At 39.3% G+C, this 26,753-nt stretch overlaps 1 protein-coding gene across 13 annotated transcripts in view; it reads right to left on the reverse strand.

Annotated features, from left to right (window-relative positions):
- Positions 1-7,319: 7,319 nt before the first annotated feature.
- Positions 7,320-26,753, reverse strand: part of ZBTB44 (zinc finger and BTB domain containing 44) — a 95,983-nt gene continuing 76,549 nt past the window's right edge. For 4 of the 13 annotated variants that reach the window (XM_055273773.1, XM_063635665.1, XM_063635664.1 and 1 more), the window contains 4 exons: positions 21,862-21,946; positions 19,075-19,238; positions 17,424-17,724; positions 7,320-14,903 (listed from right to left, as the gene is read on the reverse strand). In XM_055273773.1, coding sequence (XP_055129748.1) covers positions 14,621-14,903; positions 17,424-17,724; positions 19,075-19,238; positions 21,862-21,946 — 833 coding nt within the window. In that variant the 3' untranslated portion in view covers positions 7,320-14,620. Of the gene's footprint in view, positions 14,904-16,739; positions 16,848-17,423; positions 17,725-19,074; positions 19,239-21,861; positions 21,947-26,753 lie in introns of all 13 variants that reach the window. The other 9 variants (XM_063635666.1, XM_055273777.2, XM_055273779.2 and 6 more) reach the window with 8 other exon arrangements.

The raw sequence follows: 26,753 nt of genomic DNA on the forward strand, positions 1-26,753 counted from the left end.
ATCCTTTCAGAACTGGAACCTCACGGTTGGAAAGAACCTGAAATACACGGTGACCTACGTCAAATGCCCACGAGGCATTTTAATCTGTCCTAATGTGGGAGCACGGACAGGCCTGTCCAACCTGGGACCCCACTGTGCCTCCACCCCGTCTTTGTGCCCCCGACCTTGCAAAGTGGGATGCTAAGCGGCCTCTTCCTGTCCCCTGTGCTGGATGTGAGAGCTGGAGAGGCCCTGGAAGAGTGACTGCTCCAATCTGTATGTCAAAGAAGTGTCAGGGCCTCTGGCGGCGTGGATGCATCTTCTCACTTCACCTCTCAGTTCAGCGTCATCACAGTCCTCGGGAGTGGGTTCCGTCGTTCCCAGTTACGGGAGAGGACGCTGTGGCCATGCGGATGGAGAGGCTGCTGCTCAGGGTTCCTCAGCAGGGGAAGAGAAGGGCGCACCTGGGCTGCTGGCTCCACCTGCACAGCCTCCTGCAGCCAATGCATGCTCCACCTGCACAGCCTCCTGCAGCCAATGCATGCTCCACCTGGGGCTCTCGGTGCTGGAGCCAGGACCTCTCTCGCCAGGTCATAAACTCACTGGCTTAGGCACACGTGGAAAAGGCCAAAACAGACTTTTGCTAACAGGACTCCAACCCGGCTCCATCAGCATTTCAAAATCTTCCCTAAGTCCTTTCTTTCCTTGGCCACCCCCAGCAGCCCCTGGGCATTTCCCTCTCTAAGGGGCCAAACCATCTGCTTCCTCTTACTCCTCTTCCTGGGGCAGTGTGGACTGGAGGGAGAACATGTTTCCTTGAGGTCTTGGCCGTGGGCACTAGAACAACACGTTCTGTCCTGATTCAGGAGGATCAGCCTGTGACCCTCGTCTTCCTCCCTGAGCAGTTCAATTCTGCTGAAGGCTGCTTGGCCTTGCGGGAAGCTTAAGCAAAGGGAACAGAGGCCAAGGGTGATGAGATGGGCCTCGGACTGGAGCCTCGAGGGGGAAGGGCTGGAGAGAGATTCTGCGGGGCTGGACCCTGTGCCCAGACTTTCCAGTCCCAAAGAAGACCCACAAACTGAACCTGTGTGGGGGGACAGAAATATTTCTGCATCATCAGTAACAAGGATTTTCACTGGGGCCTGGGGACATGCAGCAAGACCCAAGCTGAAGATATAATTCCATTTTGTTCTAATTCATAGGCTTCTGAAAAACCAATGAGTGGTTAACAGCTTGAACTATTTTGTTGGGTATTTATTTTAAACAAAAGGCATTTAATTTTTTTTTCTTTTTTGAGATGGAGTCTCGCTCTGTTGCCCAGGCTGGAGTGCAATGGCGTGATCTCGGCTCACTGCAACCTCCGCCTCCCCAGTTCAAGTGATTCTCTCACCTCAGCCTCTCGAGTAGCTGGGATCACAGGCGCCTGCCACCATGCCTGGCTAATTTTTGTATTTTTATTAGAGATAGGGTTTTGCCATGTTGGCCAGGCTGGTCTCAAACTCCTGACTTCAGGTGATCCACCCGCCTTGGCCTCCCAAAGTGCTGGGATTACAGGCGTGAGCCACTATTCCCAGCCTGATTTAGTTTTTAAAATAATATTTTGTAAGTTTGGGTTCAGTAAAGAAAGATGATTTGGGCCTGGTTCAGTGTCCGCCCTGGGACTCACTGCGGTGAGGGCAGCAGGGAACGCACACTGCGTTTCAGCGGGGCCAGCTGGGCAGCAGGGCAGGACGGATGTGTGGTTCAGAAGGCAGCTTTGGGCAGCCCACCTCTCTCCACAAGCCCCTGCCCACACGGTTTACGGTGCGTCTTGGTGAAGCATAGATGTCGAACACCTGTGCTCCCATGAGTAGAAACATCAGGCCTGGAGGCCTCAGATTTGGACATTGCTGTGAAGGTGGCGTTCCAGGGGCTGGCTGGGCTGCCTTCCTGTGCCCTGACCCTCACCCCGGGTGTTTTGGGCATACAGTGGGGAACTCACTGTGTCTTGGAGAGGCTGGCAGACACTTAAAAGTCCCACAAGCGTTTCCTGAACGCTTGACCAAAATGGTCCATCTCTGCACACATGGAGCAAGCCTCACTTCTGTGACCTTGGAGAGTGGGAAGGGCTGGAGCCACACAGGAGTCCCTGGCACATTCCTAGGTTGGAGCAGGTTTATGGGAGGCCAAGGGAGTTTGGGAACATGGTCACTACTATGGGGAACCAAGTCCTCTCTTTGCTCCCTTCTCATGGGTATAGAGATGCTCCTCAGACCACCTCTGCCAGAACTCGGATTTCTTCTTATTTAATGTACCTGGAAGCCTTCACATCTATAAAGCTTTTCTTCTGCAAGGTTAAATAATGCTAACCAGCTATGTTCATATTAAGGCCTAGGGAAGCGGATGAAGACTTGGGGTGGGGGTTGCTGAAGTCCTGCAGAGCTGGCACGCACCACTTCCGGTACGGGGGCACCAAGGAGCACCCCGAGCCGTGAAGGGCTGGACTTCTCTGTGAACAGTTCATAATTGGTGCTCCTTCATTCCCGAGAATGCCCAAGGGAGGGAGGAAGTATATTGAGGCTCATATCGTACTTGGGGTGTTTAACTGTAACCTGATTACCAGACTTGCGTTCCTGTAGACCCATTTCCAGTAGCTTCACACTTTTTTTTTTTTTTTTTGAGATGGGGTCTCGCTCTGTTGCCCAGGCTGGGCGGTGCAGTGGCACAATCTCGGCTCACTGGAACCTCCGCCACCTGGGTTCATGCGATTCTCCTGCCTCAGCCTCCCCAGTAGGTGGGATTACAGGCGCCCGCCACCACGCCCAGCTAATTTTTTGTACTTTTAGTAGAGTTGGGGTTTTACCACGTTCGCCAGGCTGGTCTCAAACTCCTGACCTCAGGTGATCCACCCACCTCAGCCTCCCAAAGTGCTGGGATTAGCGGTGCAGGGAATCTCTCTTTTAGCCTAATTCTGAAGCCCAACTCTTGAACTTGGCCTAATTCTTGCTCCATTTTTCTCTCGGACAGTTCCCTCTCAAAAAAACCAACAACAAAAAAGGGAGGCTGCCTCAGCATTTAAGGAGGCCACGTACTTGGTGTCGCTACAGCTTAGAATACAGCAGCTGTTCTCTACTGTGCAGAGATGACACCTGGAGTGAAGATCAGGCCCGCCTCTCCCCACCTACCGTGTCTCCTTCAGGCCCGATGTCACGAACACACACCCCTTCCTCTCCAGCCCCACTCCCATCCCCTTCTTCTGGGTTCTTACCCGAAGTTCTGTTGTAACTCAGGGGTCTCATTTAAGTCCGTATGCATCCTTTTAATCTGCTTTTAGTATTTCTAGAGAAGGCTCTGATATTTCTGTGCTCGAAAATGTGAGATGATTCTCGATTTCCTACCAAATATAGCTGCAGTTCTTCAGGCCTTCTCTGACCTGGTGCTAGTCTAGTTTATAAGGTTTTCTTCCACTCTTCCCCTTCAGGGATCCTGCAAGGCTCAGCAAGCTACACTCCTTCTGTTCCCTCAACCTCTGAGGCTGCATATTGCTTCCCGGAATCATCTCCTTCTCCGTCACTTGTCTGTACAAATCCTACATCTCTTCCCAAGAAGACCCAGCTCAAGTGGCGACTCTGCCATGCTACCTTCCCTCACCCCTCCAGCCAGGTCTCCCACTTCTTCAAATTTCCAAAGTATACTTTTTGGTGTTTCTCTCACGGCAATCAGTTATTTCTATCAGTTGTATTTCTGTAATTCTTCTTTGCTTCTGCTTACTTCCGTAAGCTCCTTAACGGCAGAGACTTCATTCATTCAAACAACCTTGGGCCTGGGGACCCCCCGGTACAACAAACAGATACGGTCACTGTCCTAGTGGAACTTAATGTAATGGGGTTTAGTCCAGCTGTTTTTAGTCAGTTACCATAGTAATAGAAGCGCAGGATGTTATGTGAACATAATACAAAGTCTCAACCTAGCAGGAAAGGCTCTGGGAAAGCTTCCTTAAGAAGTGATACTTAATATGAGCTTAATGGATGAGGAAACCAGGTGAAGGGGAGAAAAACGGCAGATGCCAGTGTCCTAAAGAAGAGTTTGGGGAAATTCTAGCCGGGCTGATAGCAGCTGTTCTGAGGATTAAAGTTAGTATTAATTCATAACTCCTACAGCCTATTTCAGACCCTCATTTAAAAACGAGTGAGACTCTGAGACATTTGCTGAAGTGAGAGTTGAGGCTAATCATCAGGCAGTCTGATGAAAATAATTCTAGGTATTCTGTCCTAAAGTTCCCAGGTAAGTACCCCTAAGCACTGTCGTACATGGAGCTTATGACCACTTCTTGGCAACATTTAATCATTCCTTCGACAGTTTTTGAGTTCTCTGTACCAGGTACTACAGAGGACACACAAATAGAAGGCATATTCCCTGACCTCAAGAATGTGGTCAGGTGAGGGAGACACACGAGTGTGATGCCAGAGTCTTGTAATAACAGACGAGGCTTCTGAAGTGGTCACAATATACAAGGCATGGTTCTAAGCATTTTACATATAACTCACTCGATTCTCACAACTCCTCTGAGGTAGATTTTGCAAGGCTATGTGGCTGAGAAGTGGTTTGGTAAAGGCAAACAAAATCTGCTGTGGGAATCTACAGGAGTGAGTCAACCTCAAACCGAGGTAGGTAGAAGGGGAGTGTGAGGACTGAGGGGCTGGTTCCGGGGGAGCAGGGGGCGGGAGCTTTCGGCAGGGCAGTGGCCTGATTAGAAAGATGACTGCAGTAGCAATGCCAAGGATGGACTGGAAGGAAGCCCAGTCGAAGGGAGGGAATGGCAGCAAGGAGGCTGGTGCTGTTATTAGGCCAGAAACAACACAGGCTCGAATTAAGCTGGTAGCAGCAGGGATGAATAATGGAAAATGTTATCAACAGGGGTGGGAAGGATAACCCTGTGGAGGTATTAAATAGATAAGAGCACATGAGAAAAAATCGACCAGTGCACATCTTTAGAAAATGGTCACGAGCAATTCTTTTCACACTGTAAGAAAAAGTTACAATGACTCTCCTTTAAGATAATTTAGACACAGCCACCTGGAGAATTCACATTTCCCTCCAGAATAACCCTCCCTCAAAGGTTTCACGAAGTGCCAGTGCACAAACGAACCCCAATTCCTGTTCTTCCAGGAACTGTGTTTGGGAGACAGAAGAGTCCACAGAGACTCCACCAAGTCAATACCTCTGAGACTCCAGCCCTGTTCACGGCCCGATTCTCAGTGGATCTTTCTCCCTGTAACGGGCAGGAAGGGCACCATTTACGTGGATCACACATCTGTTAGTACTTTTCCTGTTTATCTTACTGGGTTTCTGAAGATCAAATAGCTAAAAAGTGCTAGCATTTTATAAACTGTAAAACAAAATGAAAAGGATTGTTAAGCCTGGGCGCAGTGGCTCATGCCTGTAGTCCCAGCACTTTGGGAGGCTGAGGTGGGTGGATCATGAGGTTAGGAGATGGTGTTTCACCATGTTAGCCAGGATAGTCTCCATCTCTACTAAAAATACAAAAAGTAGCCGGGTGTGGTGGCACGTGCCTGTAGTCCCAGCTACTCGGGAGGCTGAGGCAGGAGAACTGCTTGAACCCGGGAGGTGGAGGTTGCAGTGAGCTGAGATCACACCACTGCACTCCAGCCTGGGCAACAGCGAGACTCCTTCTCAAACAAAAAAGAACAGAAAAGGATTGTTTACTAATTTTGTAGGTCATTTGCACTCAACAAAGAATTCTGTTCCTGGATGAGTTATGTACACAGGTCCTACTATATGTACTATTGTTGAACTGTCAAAGAGAGCATTTCTGTCTGAGCCCCAATTTAAAACGGGCTACAGAACATTTATTTGGTGTAATATTTTCTTGTTATGTCCTAAGGCAACTTTGTCAACAGAGGGTCTCTAGATGTCAATCATCGAAGGCCAAGTCATCTGAGCTGGCCCTTTACTAGGGGTGCGTGTGGGGTACTGAGTCTAACCTTCAGGATCTCTGCTAAATGAGACACTCACTAAATGACTTCCAGCCAAAGGCAGCCAGAAATGTTAGTCACGGGAAAAATTGCAAGTTCTCCCCCTTTAAACCTTTGGTATGTTTGTAGATTTTAACTTTCTCAGTTTAGTTCTTAGAACCAAAATTCCTGTTCAAAAGAGAAAAAGCCCAAACTTTTTTTTTGCTCTATCAATCAGTTGAGGAGATACACATCTTTGGTCATTACTTTAGTATCATTCTCTGAAAGGAATCTTTCTGGTACATAATTTATATGCAAGTATGCAAAGCCAACTGACAGGTTCTCACTCTGTCACCCAGGCTGGAGTGCAGTGGTGCAATCTCAGCTCACTGCAGGTCTTGACCTTCCAGGTTCAAGCAATTCTCCCACCTCAGCCTCTTGAGTAGCTGGGACTACAGGTGCGTGTCACCAGGCCCAGCTTTTTCTTTTTTTTGGTAGAGACAACGTCTCCCTATGTTGTCCAGGCTGGTCTTGAACTCCTGGGCTCAAGTGATCCTCCTCCCTCAGCCTCCCAAAGTGCTGGGATTACAGGTGTGGGCCACCATGGCTGGCAGGGATGTATCTGTTTTGAATTCTTCATTCTGAACTTATATACATCATCTGTGGTCAAGGCTACTAAGAACCCAACATTTTCTGACTTTGAATGATTTGGTAAATTGTTAAAAATGCTCAACACACTGGAATGAAAGAGTATGCTTCTTAAAATTTACCCTCTTCCTCTCTGAACTTAATTCTAAAATGATCCAGGTAGCCTGAGGTCAATAAAATAATTTTATTTGCCTGTTACTGTCATCCTAAAGACCAGTATTGTCAAAATCCACACCAATGAATCTAAAGTTAGAAAACTTTTCCTTCCTCAGGATCTCATAGATTCATTACCTATGTAATGAGCTCTTTTCCCCTGCTAGGTACCTGCTTTTTACTTCCTGGTTGTAAGATATCATTGAAATGGCACCAGTTGGTCTCTAGTCAATAAAATATGACTTTATAAAGAATCAGAGCAACTTTGAAAGATGCAACCCACCCATGAGTACCCAGCTTTATACAAGAACCTGATTCAACAGCTCTAGGATTGGATGACTGCCTCTAACTAACTAGCTGCCTTTATACTCTCCTTCCAAGCTGGGGTATGGTGTTTGTGAGATCTTTGCACTTAAGCTCTACTTCACCAAAAATTGACATGTGCTGTCTAATGTAACCCTCTCTATTCTGTGCACTCTAAGTAGATAATTATTTAAGTAATGAATTACTCTGATGCCTTTTCTCACTCACATGACCTCAGCCAACACCACCGCCCAGCAAACAATAAATAACAACAGCAGGGAGTTTTATTCCATAAAGCATAAGATATTTTAATGAGAAAACAAAAACAAAATCAAACCTTAGTCTCATGTTTCTATCTAAAGACACTCAAAACTAGTTTTTCCCTGCCCATCCCTTTCATAACTGCAACTTTATGTGTGACCATGTAATAAAGGCCAGTTTAAAGATTTTTTTTTAAAAAAAGTTTAAACCTTTTTTAAAAAGATTAAACAATCAGGCTAGCAAAAAGGTACTCAATACATATTTTCCTTATATCAAACAAGCTAATTTCAGTACAATATAACTATACAGAATATATACAATACACTTATGTTCACAAAGCAAACACTATAGGCTCAGAACAGATTTGAAAAAACATGATATTCACATTGATTACAATAACTCTAAAAATGATTGTAACGTTGAAACGGCACTTAGTTTACAAAAAAGGTCACAAAAATATATATATATATATATATATATGTAGTCACCAAGAACTATGGTTCCTGTAATATACTAATAGCCAGATACTAGTATATAAAATGTGAAGTTCTGACATTGTATACATTTTTTGGAAATAAAAATCCAAAACCATTTTTGTTATTGTCAAAAGTCAAACATGCCAAGTAACTTAGCTATGGCCAGTGTCACCAAGTAAAGCCATACTTGAATGAGATGACGACTGGATACAAAGCTGGTGAACTGGGGACTGGCACAGTTAAGAGTTGTACTAATTCTAGGAAACGGGTAGAAAACATAAAAACACCCATCTATGTAATTTAATTCACATTTTCTCCCCTGCATCACCTTCCCTTGAGAGTTTCACAAAATGCCAGTGCCCAGAAAGAATCCTAATGCTATAACTGGCAGGGTAAAAAAGCCCCCCACCCCCGACTTCCTTGCTGCCGGGCTACAGGCAAATGTTAAAGCATGCATCAGCTACACAAAGCCATCAGTCACCCGTCTGGAAGACCATGGTGTACAGTTTCTGCCTAGGCTGGCTGCACTAGGAAGTACTCCAGTTTTTAAATGAAGCCAGATTTATGTTAGCCCTGTAAAATATTGAGCTACTGTAGCAGCAAATATGACATTACAGAACAAAAACAAAATTTTATTTAAAAAATTGTTACATCAAAATTTTTTTTCCTTCAAATCTGTGTCCTTTAACCAAACAACAGTTATTTCTATCACTTAATTCTGGTCTATTACCTCAATCTGACTTTCTCATTATGCTTCTCTGGAAAGACACTTCTAAATCCTGGAGATTAAATTTACTCTTAAAAATGGAAATACAGGAATTTTAAAGTAAAAAAAAAAAAAGTCTTCTAAAAGTTCTTTCACAAATATATATATTTAAATATTAAAATAGGCTACCTAGGATTTTTATAAAATGGCTTTTGAAAAGATAGTAGAGGCACAAAGAAGCCATATACTATCCTCCAAGTTGGACATAAGGTGCCATAAGGGTGCCCTACAAAGAGGCAGGCAATCTCTATCTGATGCAACAGGAGGCACCAGTAACAACAGAAACATTAAATATATTATTGGGAACTTGGACCAAAACCAAATTTTACTCTATTAGGGACTGTTGCTTTTTAAAAAAATACCTTGAGATATAAGCATTAGAAGTCATCACTTCGTACAAGGAAGAAAATGAATACAGTTTATGATCTTACTCCTTCCAAATACCTGATGTCATTCATTTCAGGTACCTGGAAGATGAAAAGCAGTGCAACTTTCAACAATTTAATGGACTACTCTCAGTATGAGAGACTTTACACAGCATCTGTCAACTTGAAAATTAAATTGGTAACTGAAACAAAAAATCTCCTAGAGAAAACACACATAACCTAATCCTAGAAAAGGCTCTCTTTAGAAAGCAGGTGTTTCTAAGAACTGCAGGAAAGGCTTCCCATCTAGAACACAGCTTCCACTAATACCAAGGGAAACGTGTATTAAGAGGAGAGACGACGGGGCTCCCTTAAAGCAGGAGGATTTATCCTTCCTCAGCAGGTGATGTACTTTGGTAACCTCAACATTCATTTATGGGATGATTTTTAATCTGTTTTATTGAATAATGAAATCTAAATACGGCTAGATTGGCATTTGGGAAAACAAGGGCAATTTAATAAAAGTCATGACACGAGCTCCTCAAACAACTAGGCACCAATTTTATCAGTATATCATCACAACTGTGCCTGGGACTTTAAGCTTCATCAGCAAAATCAGTCAATTTAAAAGAGAAAGGAAACAATAAAAGAATTTGACTTTATAAACCAGGTACTTTGAACAAAAACTAATAATTTTAAAGTTAAAAAAAATTTTTGTTTTTAATCCATAGTCTTTACTCTTAAGTTCTTTGTAAACTATTATGCACATAGAAACCTTGGTATTAGTTGAAACCGGCCTGGGTCTTATACAGTGGGGGTTTACTTAAGTAAAAGTAGCACAAACACTTTAAAGGCAATCTCAATTTTTCAGATACTGCCAAACCGAGATACCAATAACATCTGAAATCTTTGCAGAGACTATTTATAAAAACATGGAACTGTTTTTATTTTCCCATCATAAAAATATAATCACGATAGAGTGGAAATGTCTAACTGTATTAGTTTAGTAAAAAGTTAAAGTGTGACTACTGATGGTACTGGTACTACAAGTCTTCATCCCATAACTGACATAGGCTTAACCCCCCATAAGTATTACAACATCTCAACTTATCTATCGTCTAAAATGAAACATCCAGAGAGTGACTGTTCTTAGTTGAGCCTGGGATTGAATCAATTCCACTTTATTGTTTAATCTGAACCATTATTGCTTTTGGCTAAAATTCATCGTGCTGAGGACTTTCCAAATAAAAATACTGTCACCATACTGTCAAGCAAAAACGACACTGAAAGATAAAAATGGGTATAGGCAAAATAAGGAACGACTTAATTTAAATGTTTGTGATTGGAGTTTAAAGCCTGTGGGAGTATGCTTAGTTTTAATATTCCTCATAGACATGTTTGCCACAATAGAGCTTCCTTGTTACCCCAATTTTGTTTCACTGCTTCAGAGAAGAAAACTTAGCTTTTATACATTCATCTCTCAATAACTTTCAAAATCTAAATATATTATAAAGCATCTTACATCAATAACTTACAGTGAAAACTACATTAAATAGTTTTGGCAACTTTGGGTCTGTTTCTTCTAACGGTAAACTTCACACTAGTTTTTTTTTTCCCAATTAGTATTAATATTTAGAAAATTTTTAATTCGCATTCACTTGGATGTATATTTCAGAATTTCAACTTCATACTTTGCAGATGAGTGAAACAAAGTACCATATGAAAGTTTCTAATTCTTTTGTTCATCAATTCCACAAATCTCAAACTTCAGCTACAATATTAAAATTTTAGGATTATTCATTCAAGTAATAAGAATAATTCTCTGTGTGTTACAGAATTGCCACTACATTATACAGTAATATATTTTTCAAGAACTATTAAAGCTAAAAGGGACTAAAACATAATCTGAGAATCTTCAAGAGTAAAAGCTGATAAAATAGATAACTGGCCTCTATTTAGATTAAGAGAATAAAATAATAAAAGACTGAAAGATTTAATACAGCTTCCAAAGGCTCCCAAGGGAACCATTAATAAACTGGAAGAGTCTCCTGAACCAGCCTATTAGTTAGAAGGTAACTGAGTTACCAATAATTATGGACATTAGATGTATGGACTAGTCTATTTCATTTGGTAAAGTATTTTAACAAGACGAAAGTTTTTTTTTTTTTTTTTTTTTTTTTGCTAGTTATTAAGACCAAAGGGCATGTGTCATAACAGGGGGCCTAATTACTGTAAGCCAGAATGATTGCTGAAAGGTCAAAATGTAAGATTGAATGAGGCTATTTAAACCTTTTAGTATATTTTGTCTTACTGAAATTGATACAAAAAAAAACTGGCAATGTAACTAAACGCATAACTAATTACTTGAAATAAAAAGATTACTTGAAATTCAAATTAACAAAAATCAATTTAAATATATTTGTGGGTGATAATCTCCATCTGCATCCATTTATATAAAACTTAAAATGCCAAAAAATAAAGACCAATATGAATCCCTTTATTTCAGAATTAGATGAAATCACTGACATGCTTGATGCTTCCACTATTAGAATATACCCTTTAAACGTGAAAAGAGCAACTGCAGGAGCTTTAACATCCATTATTATGGGTGAACATCTTTACTTCTAAAGTACATCACACCTATTTGGTAGTTAAAAAACTGAAAATAAAAGCTTTTCTTGTATAAAATGCTTGGTTTTAAAAAGGCAATTTATTCTGCATTCTGAAATTTAAGCCCTTTAGATACCACAAAGTCACCTTCCTGGCCTTAAGAAAGATAGCTACGTTTAAGTACTCTAAACTGGAATATTTGTTTAGTTATACTGGTAATTTCTAATGAATGGGATAATATAACTGGCTATCTCTTTGCAATATTTTCAGTATGTCCTGGTAAAAATTATGCATCTAGGCATCCCTAAGATTAATTTGAAATAAATCTAAATACTTCTATATATACAATTATCCCTTGCAAATCTGTTTCCTAAAACAGATCCAGTATCCTTAAAGTACATATATCAAGAAAAATGTACCCTCACTGAAACAGCAAAAGGCCTTTGTATCATTTTATGTTAAATACTGGTTAGTTACTGGTATTGATAAGATCTGGGCAGCAGACAGACAACTAACCAGATTTGCATTTTCACAGTATATTCAGATTTCCCATAAAACTTGGCAATTTGTATTACCAGTGAAAATCTAAAGTTTCTACTTGGGAAGGAATACCCAGTGATGAGTAATCCCTCATTCTGAGAACACAGTCAGAATATCTTAGAGCTACCAAAATTGTGCTTGGCTCTCTCAATGTGAAGTTTTCAGGGTTGGGGATGTGCTAAAAAACACTTTTAACCAATAAATCTGCAAACCATTCTTATACATTTCTCTTCTTTATTTTTATTTCTTTCCTTCTTTTTTCTTTCCTCTTGCTCTTTCAAAAACAAAAAACCTCTTGGAACTAAGGGTAACAATGATTCCTGGTCATAATTTTACCTATTCTTGTCAATACAGATTTTAAAATTAATTTTGAGATTTATTGCTAGGCATAACAGTTTTCAAAGACCACAATGTGACATTAAAATTCCTGACCTCTCCAGTTGAGACACAGCAGTACTATATGAAGTATTATAGTCTGCTGCAGAAAGTAATGCAACCCTATCATCAGTGAAGAAGCATAAATGGTGGGAGCCTATCATAACCTGTATATGCTGATTCTCCTGAAGGGAACACATCTATGTTTGTTTGGAGCAAATGGGTAAAAACAAGTTCATGAGTGAGGTAAAGAGTTGAAAACAGGTTAAGGACTGCAGAATATGGGCAGACACAGAGAATCTTAACCTAAAACAGTTCTAAGGAATTTACTTTTCCTTTCTTCATGTTTTTGGGGAAAAAATTATTACAGAATTAGCCAATCTAAAAAAACAAATCACTATAATTAAAAATATATACATTTAGTATGGTCTAGCACCTGAACAAAACTCAGATCTTGTGTTTTGACTAAAGAACTATTTTCTATCAAATCAGGTGCTCTCATAATTATTAAACTTGGGGTATCTACACAGAACCTTATTCCAAAGTTCACTGCTCATGGACTTACAAATATTTAGGATCAATATTAGAGATGCTTTAATGGCACCAGATGAAAAGTATACCCAAGTCTAGAGGATCATATAAATTTCAACTACAGACCAGAAAGTTTCATATTTTTAGCAGCAGAAATGTAATATTCATTAGTTTAAGGTTTTCAGTTTCTCATTAGTCTTAATTTTTTTCTCCCAGATTTATGTCATAGATGAAAATCTTAGTCTATACTCATCATCTTTTCATTGTTGCCTACGTTGCGTAAAAACTATAGTAACTGTTTTTAATAACTCTGCAATATCTAAAAATATGTAAGGACAATGTATCACTGTCATATGGGATTCAGTAAACAATCTAGTTGGGTTAAGAATGCAGCCTTGGCCGGTGCAGTGATCCCAGCAGTCTGGGAGGCCGAAAGAGGAGGATCACTTGGCCTAGGAGTTCAAGACCAGCCTGGGCACCATAGTGAGACCTCATCTCTACAAAAAATAAAAATGAAGTTAACCAGGTGTGGTGGAGCGTGCCTGTAATCCTAGATACTCAAGAGGCTGAGGCAGGAGAATGGCCTGAGCCCAGGAGTTTGAAGCTGCAATGAGCTATGACTTAGCCACTATACTCCAGCTTGGGCAACAGAGTGAGATGCCATTCTCTTTAAAAAAAAAAAAAAAAAAAAAAAAAAAGAATGTAGCCTCAACAGAGAATTATTATGTCCAAAAGAGCACAATGAAAACATCCCCAACAATACATAGACCTATATATAAAATATAGAATATCTCCAATATTTCTACTTTACATGGCAGCACGCCAATATATGAAGAGAACATATTGATGGGGCAGGGGGAAAACTGATCCGGGCAATGACACAGTCAGGTATTAACATTCGGAGACCAGGTAAACAGCAATTTTAATCAGAAAAGCAATATGAGAAGAGTTCCTATGAAGCTGGGATTTACATACTTCATTCTCCGTTCCTGGTCATTTCATCCACAGCTTTACTGTTGTCAATCACGGTTCTTTGCCTTTGGAGTGGTACTACAGAGGTACAGAGAATGCCCATCTCAGTACCAAAATTCCACCATGAAAAATCATAACAGAAATGACAAAGCTTAAAAATAAGTATGCCAGATTTCAGAAGTATTTACCCTAATAATTTTTAAGAAAGCTTATCATAAATACTTCCAAAAACAACAGGCTTTACAAAATATTATACAACATCTTGTGTACAGCAGTAAGTATCTACTCAGGCCATTTGTCAGGCTGTTTAGTAATTAGTTTCTCGTGTACCCTCTTATCTCAAGAAGGTCAATAATCATCTGATTTTCCTCTCTAGCTAATGATCTGTTGTTAGCCTACTTTTAACAATGGAAGAAGGAACTGGTATATGTTTTAAGTCAACCAGTTCTCCCTAAGTCTCATGGTTTCTGTTTCAACATCATGTTATTGTGTACTTACAGAAGCACTCTCCCAGTTATGAAAAATAAAATCAGTTTCAGGGCTCAGAAAGTAAAAAGGGAAATTCTTTCCCAATCTCCCCCTCCCTCCCACCCGGCTTTTTTTGTTTAAAAAATTAAATTAAATTTAAATGTACAAGACCGAGCACAGGCACTTTCCAAAAAACAAAACTGAAGCCAAATCACAAAATTACTCAATAGTTATAGAAGACAGCTCTGATTTTGGGGGGTCATCTCTGGTTGCCTCAGCACAAGCACTGGTCTTTGGCTGCTCTGGCACTTCTTCCTCTTTTTCTGCCAGCCCACCAAGAGACCCCAAGGGAAAAGTGCTTTCACAATTCTGGGTTGAGGAGACCTGTGAAATTACAGGCATTTGAACAGAGGAGCTGCTTTCAAAACCGTGCTCTCCAAGATCATATTGAACAAGGGTCTCTTCTTGTTCCTGGTTTAAGTAGTCCGGTACTAGGAAATCACTAGATAAGAGGCAAAGGATGAAATATGGAATTAATTTTCAAACCAGTAATAGATAAGCAATAGTAAAAAGCTCTGATTTATACAACAAAATTGGGACTCATTTCACTAATTGTTCAGTGAAGATTAAAACTCAGGAACTTTCAACTTATAAACTTTCCTAAATATAAACCAAAACATCCATTAAAACCAAAATGTATCAATCTTCCCTACCACCAATACATCAGGTTAATTATCACTTTCATTATAACTCTGGACACCTTAACAGCCTTTCTTGTTCTATGTGGAGGAGTTTCTATATAGAAAACAAATGTAGCATGCTCACTTAAACAAAGATCATCTGAGTAACTGTAATGCTTAACTTTTCTTGATTATACATTGAGTAAGAGATATATAAACCTAGCTTTGTATTACTAAACTTGACACAGGTTAGTTAAGAAACTAAGTCCTTATGCACAAATGACCTGATACGTAATCTACTATAAAGTTGGGAAATGTAGAAAGTAATTTATGTGTATCCTGCTATTACATTTGGTATATGAAAATACTAATAATTTGGAAATGAATGCTTTGAGACTGGTTACGTGTTAATCCTCAAAAAGTAATTATTGGTCCCCACAGGAAACATGGACAGTAAAATATACTAAAACAGTGGCTAATTTCCTAAAGTGATGAAATCAGAAAAGATTTTAAATTTCTTCTTCATACTTTTCTGTATTTCCTAAATTTTCTACTTATAAGCATTTTTTGGTAATTGAAACTAAGTATGTGAAATAAGTCTTATCTTAGAGGCTTTATTTAAATCTTTATTACTGAACTAAAAATTTCATTATACCAGAATTGTCAATAATATATGTAATTAGACTTGATAAGGTTATTTTATAATTTCATTGTTCAGTATTAATAAAAAGTTAAAATCTGTTCAACTGCAAAGCAATTTAGAATGCCCTATGTTGCATTTTCTAAAAAGTCTTCAGGTGTTAGAGAAGAATGGAGAATACAGGACTCTGTACAGGGAAGATAAAGATAACATGAGTAGTTAACAGGAACACTATTTTAGTCCTGAACAAATTATGTTTAATATGATATGTGTAACCTAAGGTTTGGTGATATGGCAACCACACATTCAGAATGAGAGATGACTGCATTAAACAAAATGAATGTCTGGTTTGAAGGGAAAAACAAAATCTATGCAGGAATAATTTGGAATTTGTTCACAAATAAGGTTTTAAGTCAGGGGTGGTGCCCACACTTGTAGCCCCAGCAGGAGAAGTGCTTGACCTCAGGGGTTCAAGGCTGCAGTGCACTATGACTGTGTCTATGAATAGCCACTGCACTTCAGCCTGGGCAACACTGCGAGACCCCATCTATTCAATTAAAAAATAAAAAGTTTTTAAAAATAAGGGTGATTTAAAACGTAAAGATTTGGGCTGGGCGTGGTGGCTCACGCCTATAATCCCACAGCACTCTGGGAGGCCGAAGCAGGCGGATCACTTGAGGTCAGGGGTTCGAGATCAGACTGGCCAACATGGTGAAACCCCATCTCTACTAAAAATACAAATATTAGCTGGGTGTAGTGGTGGACACCTGTAATCCCAGCTACTCAGGAGGCTGAGGTTGCAGTAAGCCGAAATCGTGCCACTGCATTCCAGCCTGGTTGACAGTGAGACTCGGTCTCAAAAAAAAAAAAAAAAAAAAAAAAAAAAAAAGTAAAGATTTGTAAAAATTTCATTTTATGAGAAACTAAGGATTCCTACAGAAGTACAATTCTTATAAACAATTTAAAACAACAGTTTTATATCTAGAGGAGGCCTTAGAAACCATCGTTTAAAGCTTACATTTTATCTTTCTCTAAGTTTCAAGCTTTTTCATCTGTAAAGTGACATGTTTTAATCAACAGCAGTTAGTGGCAGAGCTAGAACTAGAACCTGATTTCCTTGGATGCCCTATAAATCAGAAAGATAATTCTATTATAAATTAATATTAAAAGAATAAAGCTCTAAACTGAATGAAAATAGGAATGACTTCATGATCTAAACCATCACACCCATTATAGTTGCTTTTGAAATTTTTCTTACTGGCCAGTGGCTATTCCTTTATATAGAATATTTTTAAATAGAGAGAAGTGGTAAAGAATTTTATTAACATCCAGAGTCTGAAGTAATCCAGTATCACTAAGTATCATCTCACATGGTAAAATTTCCAGTAAGATCTATTTAAGGTCCATTACAGTATTACTTAAACCTTGTATTATTTAAAAAATATCTCAAGAGGACAAGTAGTCTACTTCTGCAGGAAAATATTTTTAATACCAACTATAAAATGTTTATAATTTTATATACGTAGAAGACTCAGCAAAATTTTATCAGATAAGGAGATTAGAGTATGAACAGTGGGAATCTGTAACAAATGTGACTGACTAGCTGGCAACCTGATGTAAAAACACAGAAGGCTGCCCTGAAAGCAGGAAAAGAGAGTTTAGAAGGCAGTTTTCCTGGTTGGGTTTTCGCTGTGCACCTCACCTGCTCTGGAAGTAGTTTGCTAGCTCTGATGCTTCATGGTTCAGACTCCTCAGGTGCACGATTAAATTTCCAGAGTTGGTGAACATGGCGCCACATGTTTTGCACTCGTAAATCCGAGGCTTGCGGATAATGTGCCGGGAAACCCTCATGTGGTGTTTATATTCCCCGAAGGAAGTGAAAGTGGCACTACATATCTGGCACCGGAAACAGCGTTTACCTTCATGCTTTAGGCGATGCATCTTTAGCGAGTAAGCCCTGGTGAACTTTTTCCCACAGCGGTCACACTGAAATGGTTTAATTCCTGTAAATAAAGCAAAACAAAATATCTAAAAACAAAAACTTCTGAAAAGTCATAAACCCTCCAAATTTCTGAACTATATTTCTGTAGCAACAGATCATCTGAAAAGACAAGAATTACCAGCAAAAACATATTCTAATTCAGTATCTCAGAAAATGTGCAGAATATGTGAAAAGTCACAAGTGCTTAAAAAGGAAAAGAAAAAAAGGCAGTGGGGAGGCAAACTAGGTAATGTCTACTGAAGCTGATTTTTGAACACTTTTCTAAATCATCTATTTTACTAACTTCAAAACACAATTTAACTACAGTATGTAGACAGAACGCAAATCTCCATGTAACAGCACGTATTATTTCATTTCATTAGAGGTTTACATTGAACAGATATGAAAATCATCAGTACCTACTCTCTGTTCCCTGTCTCACAGAGAAACGAGGAGAAGAAAACAATTTTAACATCTCTGAATGTAATAAGCATGACAGAACCATCATTTGATATAATGGGTTTTTTTGGGTAATATGATGTAATATTGATAGAAATAAATGAGTTATAAAGTGTATTAATAGTCTCTTCAAATTCATTATCACAGTGTTTTAGGGAAAAAATTTTCAAACCTTTCAAAACACAATCTACGGATTGAACAAAGTCACAGAGAATTGGTGCTAGGACAGGGACTGTAAGACCTATCTACAGAAGGGGAAAGTGAGATAGTAACTCACGCAGCTGAAAACAGCAGCAAAGATCTCTTACTCATCAGAGGTCAGTGTTTTACTCACAAGAATCCTGTTGCCTTCATGTGATTACTGAACTAAAGTTTCAAATCCCTTCTATACATTTATCCAAAATCTCTCTTACGTTTAAAAAAAATACGAACTACAAAGCTGACTCATCAGGGCACACAGAGATTTAGGACTGTAGAATTGAAAGTAAATTGCAAGAAAATATTACATTTTTAAACACACTTTTATTTGGGAATAATTTCAAACTTACAGAGACGTTATAAGAAGAACAGTACAAAGAACACCCATACACACCCTTTTAACCCTATTTGCTTTACCATCTGTGTTTGTGATTCTCTATCTCACCTCTATGTGCACACCTAATATGTCTTTTTATTTACAAAGTACTCACTCCATATCACCTTATGTTCTTTTAATCAGAATACTTAACACCCATGGCAAACAGCTTTCTGACATTGCATCATTTCAGCAATAAACCTTAGCTAATCTGTTTTCATTTGACTTCCCAGAGTTTTTTTTTAAACTCAGATGCCCCTGTTTTCTATTTTAACTGGGACTGCAAAATAAAATGTTTTAGAGTGTTCACTTATGCAACAACAGGGAAGTTGACATTACCTGAGTGGATGAGCATGTGCTGCTTTAGGTTCTGAATACGGGTGAATCGCACCCCGCAGGTTGGACACTGAAAAGGTCTGTCAGGACCATTTGGACTTGGTCGTTCTGTACTGCTGGTGGAAGGAGCAATGTAGAGTTGGTAGGGATACTGAACATTTTCCAATCTAAAAAAAACAGACCAAAGAAGGCAACCAGGCTCTGATTTTTAAACTGAATAAACACTGCTATAGGTCAATTTTAAATGAAAAAAGATAAAACACTTAAAGACTTTTTGAAACAGTTTAACTGTTAGATTTCAAGTTTTACTTTAACAATATGAAAAACAATGTTAATGTCCAGAATGCCTTTTTTTTAATTTTTTGAGACGGAGTCTCACTCTGACGCCCAGGCTGGAGTGCAGTGGCGTGACCTCGGCTCACTGAAACCTCCGCTCCCAGGTTCAAGTGATTCTCCTGCCTCAGTCTCCCGAGTAGTTGGGACTACAAGTGCCCGCCACCACGCCCAGCTAATTTTTGTATTTTAGTAGAGACGGGGTCTCACCATATTGACCAGGCTAGTCTCCAACTCCTGACCTCAGATGATCTGGCTGCCTTGGCCGCCCAAAGTGCTGGGATTATGGGCATGAGCCACCGCGCCCGGCCCAGAATGACATACAACCACAGAACATATCATCAACTATTTTACCTTTGATGTCCTTAATCTCGCCAATCCTTTCCTTCTAACCACTTCTTAAATTTAGGCCTTCATTAATACAAGCCTGAATTAATAACTCTCTCCATTTAGCTCCACACTCCTCTAATCCATCCCTCTCAATGCATCATAGTGATCTGATCAAATCAGTCTCCTGTCTAAAATTCTGCAATGGCTGTTATCTTCGGAATAAAATCAAACCCCTTTGCAAGCAAGGCATACAAGATTCCTCATGATCTGAGCTCTCTGTACCTTTCTAGCCTTATTTTTTGTCATACTCCCCAAACATACCCTATACCAAATGCCTACTCATTTTACAAAATGTAGCTAGGGTCACATGCTCCTCCTGGAAGCCTTCTTTGATTTCTCAGTGGTTTAGACAGGCATCCTCCTATACAGGGCAATAGAGCTCTGCAGATCACTTATGATAATCTGTTTGTCTATCTTCAATACTTATCCTTCCTCCAAAATTGATTGAGCTCCTTGAGGGAAAGGGCTGTATATCTTATCTCTATATTACTACCATGCAGCACAGTATCTCACACAGAACACACAACCCGATTAATACTTGAAATTAAGGACTCTAGGCACACTGCTGTTTGTTTATGCTTTCATTAATCCACAAATGATTCCGGTTGATAACCTCCCCTACCAGGTTTAGCTATTCAAGAAAAATAAACCTAACTTGAGTCCCTTAAATCCTTCAAGTTTTCAACAAATACAGTTTTTAAGATTGTCCTGGACCTTCTCTGAGGAAGAATGCAATCATTCAGTGGAGTCTACATTCAGTGGGTGAGACACAGATAATAAATAATCAAGGAAATTATCAGAGCAGAGAATTAAATTAGAAGGCTCTAATAGTGATTGGGTGCTGCTTGAGACTGGTGGTCAGGAAAAGCCTCCTTGAGAACTGATACCAAGACAGTGATCTGAAGGTCATGAATCTGGAGCCAACACTGTAAAAACAGAGAGAAAGCTTTTCAGGCAAAGGCCCTAAAGTGACAGAATGGGCCAAAGGCAGGAACAAATATGGAGTACTCCAGGAACTGTGAAAGAAGGTCTATGAGGCTAGAATGTAGTGTAAGAGGGAGAATGGTCTGAAAGGAGTTAGGCAGAAGTCATATAGTGTACGGCTTTAGAAGGCATAGCAAGGCCTACAGATTTTAGATATGAATAAAGAATGTTAAGAATCTATAGCTTAAAACAGTGACATAATCTGACTTAAAAAAGAAAAGATGATTTTGGCTGCTACATGGAAAATGGATTAGAATTGGGGAAGAATGCAATCAGAGGCTACTTTGAAGGCTATTGCAGTAGTCAAGGCAAAAGATGGTGGTGACTTTAGAGTAGGGTGGCTACAGTACAGATTGGAAAAGTAGACAGGGATATATTTTATAGGCAGAGTTGACAGGACTTAAGGATTAACTACGAGGGAGATAACGAGTGGTAAGGAAAAAAGATTAAGAATAATCCTCAGATATTTTGCTTGAGAAATTAGGGGATAATGATGATGCTTACTGAAATGGGAGAAAGGCTGGAGAAACAGGATTCAGACAAGGAGTTAGAAATCAAGAGTTCTGTCTTGGCCTTGTTAAATGTGAAATGCCCTTTATACATTTATGTGGAAATATCAAGCAGGGAGGGAGTTATGGGTATACAGATCAGACTTTGGCAGATGTTTTTCACAGCAGTCCATACAGTACACATTCTGACTCTGCACACCATACAGTCTGTTTCAACCACTCAACTCTGCCATCCACAAACAATATGTCAGCAAATGAGGGTGGCTGTGTTCCCATAATACTTGATTTACAAATAAAGGTGGTAAGCTGGAATTGGCCTGTGGTTCATAGTTTGCCAACACCTGATACAGATATGACTTAAAGCAATGGGACTAGGTAGTTTTGGAAATGCTGGGGAAAAAAAAAGCCTCGTATAGGTGCTCTAATTTATAATGTGATGATGCTACTTCATTACTTTGAAAAGTATACTGAAGTGAGGTTGTAATAAACTTCTACAACTCTGAGATGAAATGCTTGAATTTGGAGTTGTGAACACAACCCTTACGAGGTAACGAAATGCTATGTTAGTACTGACCGGTCATCATCATCCGGAGGAGCATTAGTGCTAGACGTGCTTTGAAGTGTAGGCAACCCCTCAGAAACGCCTTCATCTACTGAGCCTGTGAATAAGAGAAAGAGGACAACTGTAATCCTTTGGTGTGAATAAGCCAAGATTGTAACTGAAAGCTATATTATATCTAAGCCTCTGACATATATTATCTAGTGTTCATATCCTGAATTATTAATCCAAAGTAGTGTTCTATAGGTGTATATATATATATATTTTTGAGACTGAGTCTCGCTCTGTCGTTCCAGGCTGGAGTGCGGTGGTGCGATCTTGGCTCACTGCAAGCTCCGCCTCCTGGGTTCACGCCGTTCTCCTGCCTCAGCCTCCCGCTACAGGCGCCCGCCACCACACCCAGCTAATTTTTTGTATTTTTAGTAGAGACGGGGTTTCACCGCATTAGCCAGGATGGTCTCGATCTCCTGACCTTGTGATCCACCCACCTCGGCCTCCCAAAGTGCTGGTATTGCAGGCGTGAGCCACTGCACCCGGCCGTGTTCTATATTTTTAAATGTTTGTGATTAAAAAAAAATCACATGTAAGATAATAGTCTTATATTACTGTTTAAGTTTAGAAATATTTCTTTGACTCATTTCAGAAAGCAAGCAGGGCAATTCAAAAGCGAACAAAAATCCACATAAAACTGAATAATTAACCATTTAAAGACACACTGAAATTTTAATTTTTTAACTTATTTAAGACATACAACTTGTTGTACAACTTTTATACAGAATTTAACAGATAAAGTGAACACCCGGGCAACCTCCACACACAAGCCACACGAAAGCACTGCCAGCATCCTGGAAGTCCCCATTCATCCTTACCTGATCATAAACCCCTCCCTTCTCCAAAAGCTTCTTATGGTTATCATTTTCCTCCTCCCATTCTCTCACTTTTAAAAGTAATTTTATCTTGAATACAAGTATCCATAAAGTAGGTATTCGTTCTTGCTGGAACACAGCTTTGGCTGGACTAGGGCTGCTTCTGCCCTACAGTGGCAGAGTTTAGTAGCTTTTGGTTGTGACAGAGACCATGTGGCAGTTATGTCTAAAATAGTTATTTTGCCTTTAAAGGAAAGTTTGCCAAGGTTTGCCATAAACAATACTTTTTAGTGTTGTCTGGCTGTTTTATATAAACTGGGTCATACTATATGTCTTCTGTTGTCTTGCTTCTTTCCTCCAACATTGTGGACTCATCGTTTTTACGTGTAACCAAAGTTTATTTTCATTGTTTATAATATTCATCATTATCCACTTTACTCTTGATGGACAGTTTTTTGGCTATTAAGAACAATGCCGCTATGAATAGCCTTAATGCGCATGAGCATGCTTTTCTCCATGGTAAAGACTTAGGAATGGAGGTGGCATATATGTAGGAATGGAACTGCTAGGTCAGTGAACACATTTATCTTCAACCTTATTAGAAAATACTAAACTCTTTCCAGAGTGACTGTACTAAATTCACATCACTGCTAGCGTATCAGAGTTGTGTTGCTCCATATCCTCACCAACATTTGGTATTGCTGGATTTTTAAGTTATTACCACTGGTTTTTAAAATTACCACCAACCTGGTGTATGTGTTACAATATTTCATGGTGGTTTGAATTGCATTTCCCTTATTATTACTGAGGTGAATCTAGTGTGGCATATTTACGGAATCTCCCTTCCTCCCTCTTTGGTGAAATGCCGGAGTTGTCTGCCTTTTCAGCATGAGAGTTCTTTTCATAATTTGTATATAAGCCCTTGGTCAGTCATACATACTACAAATATCTTTCCCCATCCCATGGCTTTTTTTTTTTTTTTTTTTTTTTTTTTTTTTTTTTTTTTTTACCCTTCTAATGGCTTCTTCTGATGACCAAAAGTTTAACATTTTAATTTAGTTAATCTTTTTCTCATTGTTATGGCTTTTTGGTCTTGTTTTTAAAAAATCTTTCCCTGTCTGAAATTATCTTATGAAAAATATCATGTTTTGCCTTATGCTTTGTTTTTTCTTTAACCCATCTGGATTTGACTTTGTGACCGAACACGTCATGAAAGGTCTGCCTTCTCCGCTCTGCAGTGCCACCTCTGTCGTATGTCATGTATAAATACATAGGTCTGTTTTCGGGTTTTCTATTAGTTCCATCTGCTTATCTGTCATTGTATTAATGCCAATCTTTAGTTACCGTAGCTTTATAATAAATGTTGCTATCAAGTAGAGAAAGTTCTCTGACCTTGTTCATTTGCTTTCTGAACATTCTTGCTATTTTTTGCCTTCTGCATTCCTATATACATTTGAGAATCAGCTTGTTGAATACAAGTGGAAATAAATATTCCATTTCTCCCCTTCTATTTGTTTAGAAGTTACACAATATTTTCCTATTTCTTTTTATTGGTTGCCTTAGAAATTAGAGATATACTTTGTTTATCAAAGTCTAAAGTTAAAACCTTTACTTCCTTCTGGATAATACAAAGATCCTAGAAGCTTTAACTCCATTTCCCACCACTTCCATCCTGTCATTTACATATTGATATTTTACTTCTTTGTTCTGATTAAGCCCCATAGACATTATCATATATACATGTTCTCATATTTACCTCTTCCTTTGCTGTTCATTCTTGCAAATGAAACCTCCCATCTATGCTCACTTTACTTCTGCTAAAAGTTCATTCTTTATAACTTTTTTGGCAATGATTTGCTGATGATCAATTCTTTTTGTTTGAAAACATATTTCATTTATATATTTTCAAATATAATTATAATATTTATATATTTTTCAAATATAATTCATTCTTGAAATATATTTTTACCCTGTGTAGAAATCTAGACTGGGAGTTATTTTCTTTCAGCATACTGAGGATATCATCCCACTGGTTTCTGGTGGTGTTAAAAAGTCATTATTCTTTTGAAGGTAATGTCTTTTTACATTTCTTTTTTCCTGAATTTTCTCTACAATGTATCTAGGTCTGTGTTTCTTTTTACTATTCCTGTTTGGGACTGGTGTCTTTCATCAAATCTGGAAAATTCTCAGCCATCCTCTCCTCTCTCTTTAGCGCTTCCATCAAACCTACATTTGTTGTCTTCCACACCCTTCTCCTCTTTGCTACTGCCGTTTCCACCACTGTCTCTCTCTCTGTGTAGCACTGAAGTAATTTCTTCTAGTTTATCTTTTAATTTCCTAATTCTCTCTTCTGTTGAGTGCAATGTGCTGCCAAAATGTTCACGGCGATTTTAATTTTGGTTATCATTTTTCTTGTCTAAAAGTCTCATTTGGTACTCCTTAAATCTGCTATGTCGCTTTTTATATTTACTGTTCTCTGCAATTATTGTTCATGTTTATTTTGTTAAATACAGTAAGCATATTTATTTTATATGTGCTTGAAAACTACGCCAAGTGGCAATGCCAGTATACTTCTGCTGCATTTAAAAAACACGTTTTTTTTCCTGTTGGTTCTCTCTGCCTTTTCTTGAGTGCTCTGGTAATTTTTCGACTGGTTATCGCCCTTGAAAATCATTTGCAGGAAACTGAGTTGCTGAGGTCAGGATACATAATGCCCTTTCCCAGAGAAGTTTTATGTTTGCTTCTGCTAGGTTCCTGCGCAGCATGATCTATATGAGATTCACTGAGATTCCTTGGCCTACCCACTCAAAGTCTGTGCTGTAGCAATCTGTAAGTGGTCTGGCAGTAACTTCTCAGGGATGTGTTTTCCTCTCTTTTTCTGTTTCTAGTCTGCTCATTGCCAAGGCAGGTTTTTCCACAGTCCCCTGGAGTTTGGAGGACAGGGAACAGGTTCAGTTCTGACAGTACAATCCCAAAGGACAATGCACATGAGCATGCTTTTCTCCACGGTATATACTTAGGAATGGAAGTGGTATATATGTAGGAATGGAGCCGCTAGGTTGCTGAACACATTTATCTTCAACCTTATTAGAAAATACTAAATTCTTTTCCAAAATGATTGTACTAAATTTACAGCACTGCTAGCAGAATATCAGAGTTGTGTTGCCCCATATCCTTACCAACACTTGGTATTGCTGGATTTTTAAATTATTACCAATCAGGTACGTGTTATAATACACACATTAAGCAGGGAGCAGGTTTAGTTCTAACGTAAACCTGCTCCCTGCTTAATGTGTGGGGCAACTTTTCTAAGACTTTACAACTTTTACACACTCTGAGCTTTCAGTTTCATTTCTCCTGCTCTTTGAGTTGATCAACCAAAGCCCATTTGTGTTTTGGCAAATGTCTTAAAGGCAAAACTGATTTTAGTGCTCTGATGATCTACTTACCTCCCTGAGCCAGGTTTTCTCCCCTAATTTAACCTTGCAGTTCCTTGGCCATCTTTTCAGCTTTTCAAACAGTTTAAAAGTGAATTTTTAAAAACTTAAAATTTATTGTTTGTGGTGGGACAGTAGACTCAAACAACCTAGCTTATTCTCATTAGGTAATGAACTCTGCCAATTTCTTTACTGAACACAAATTAGCTGTGTTGCACCAAATGAACAAATCTGAGCCTCTGAGAATTTCGGTCTTTTAATAGCAAACAAGCTTTTGGTTATAATATTTTAGTGAAAATGAAAATGTGGCCGGGTGCGGTGGCTCACGCCTGTAATCCCAGCACTTTGGGAGGCCAACGCGGGTGTATCACCTGAGGTCAGGAGTTTGAGACCAGCCTGACCAACAGGGAGAAACCCTGTCTCTACTAAAAATACAAAATTAGCCGGGCTTGGTGGCGCATGCCTGTAATACCAGCTACTCGGGAGGCTGAGGCAGGAGAATTGCTTGAACCTGGGAGGCGGAGGTTGCGGTGAGCCGAGATCATGCCATTGCACTTCAGCCTGGGTAACGAGAGAAACTCTGTCTCAAAAAAAAAAAAAAAAA

The sequence above is a fragment of the Symphalangus syndactylus genome, chromosome 3 (genome assembly GCF_028878055.3).
Source record: "Symphalangus syndactylus isolate Jambi chromosome 3, NHGRI_mSymSyn1-v2.1_pri, whole genome shotgun sequence".
NCBI classification, from domain to species: Eukaryota; Metazoa; Chordata; class Mammalia; order Primates; family Hylobatidae; genus Symphalangus; species Symphalangus syndactylus.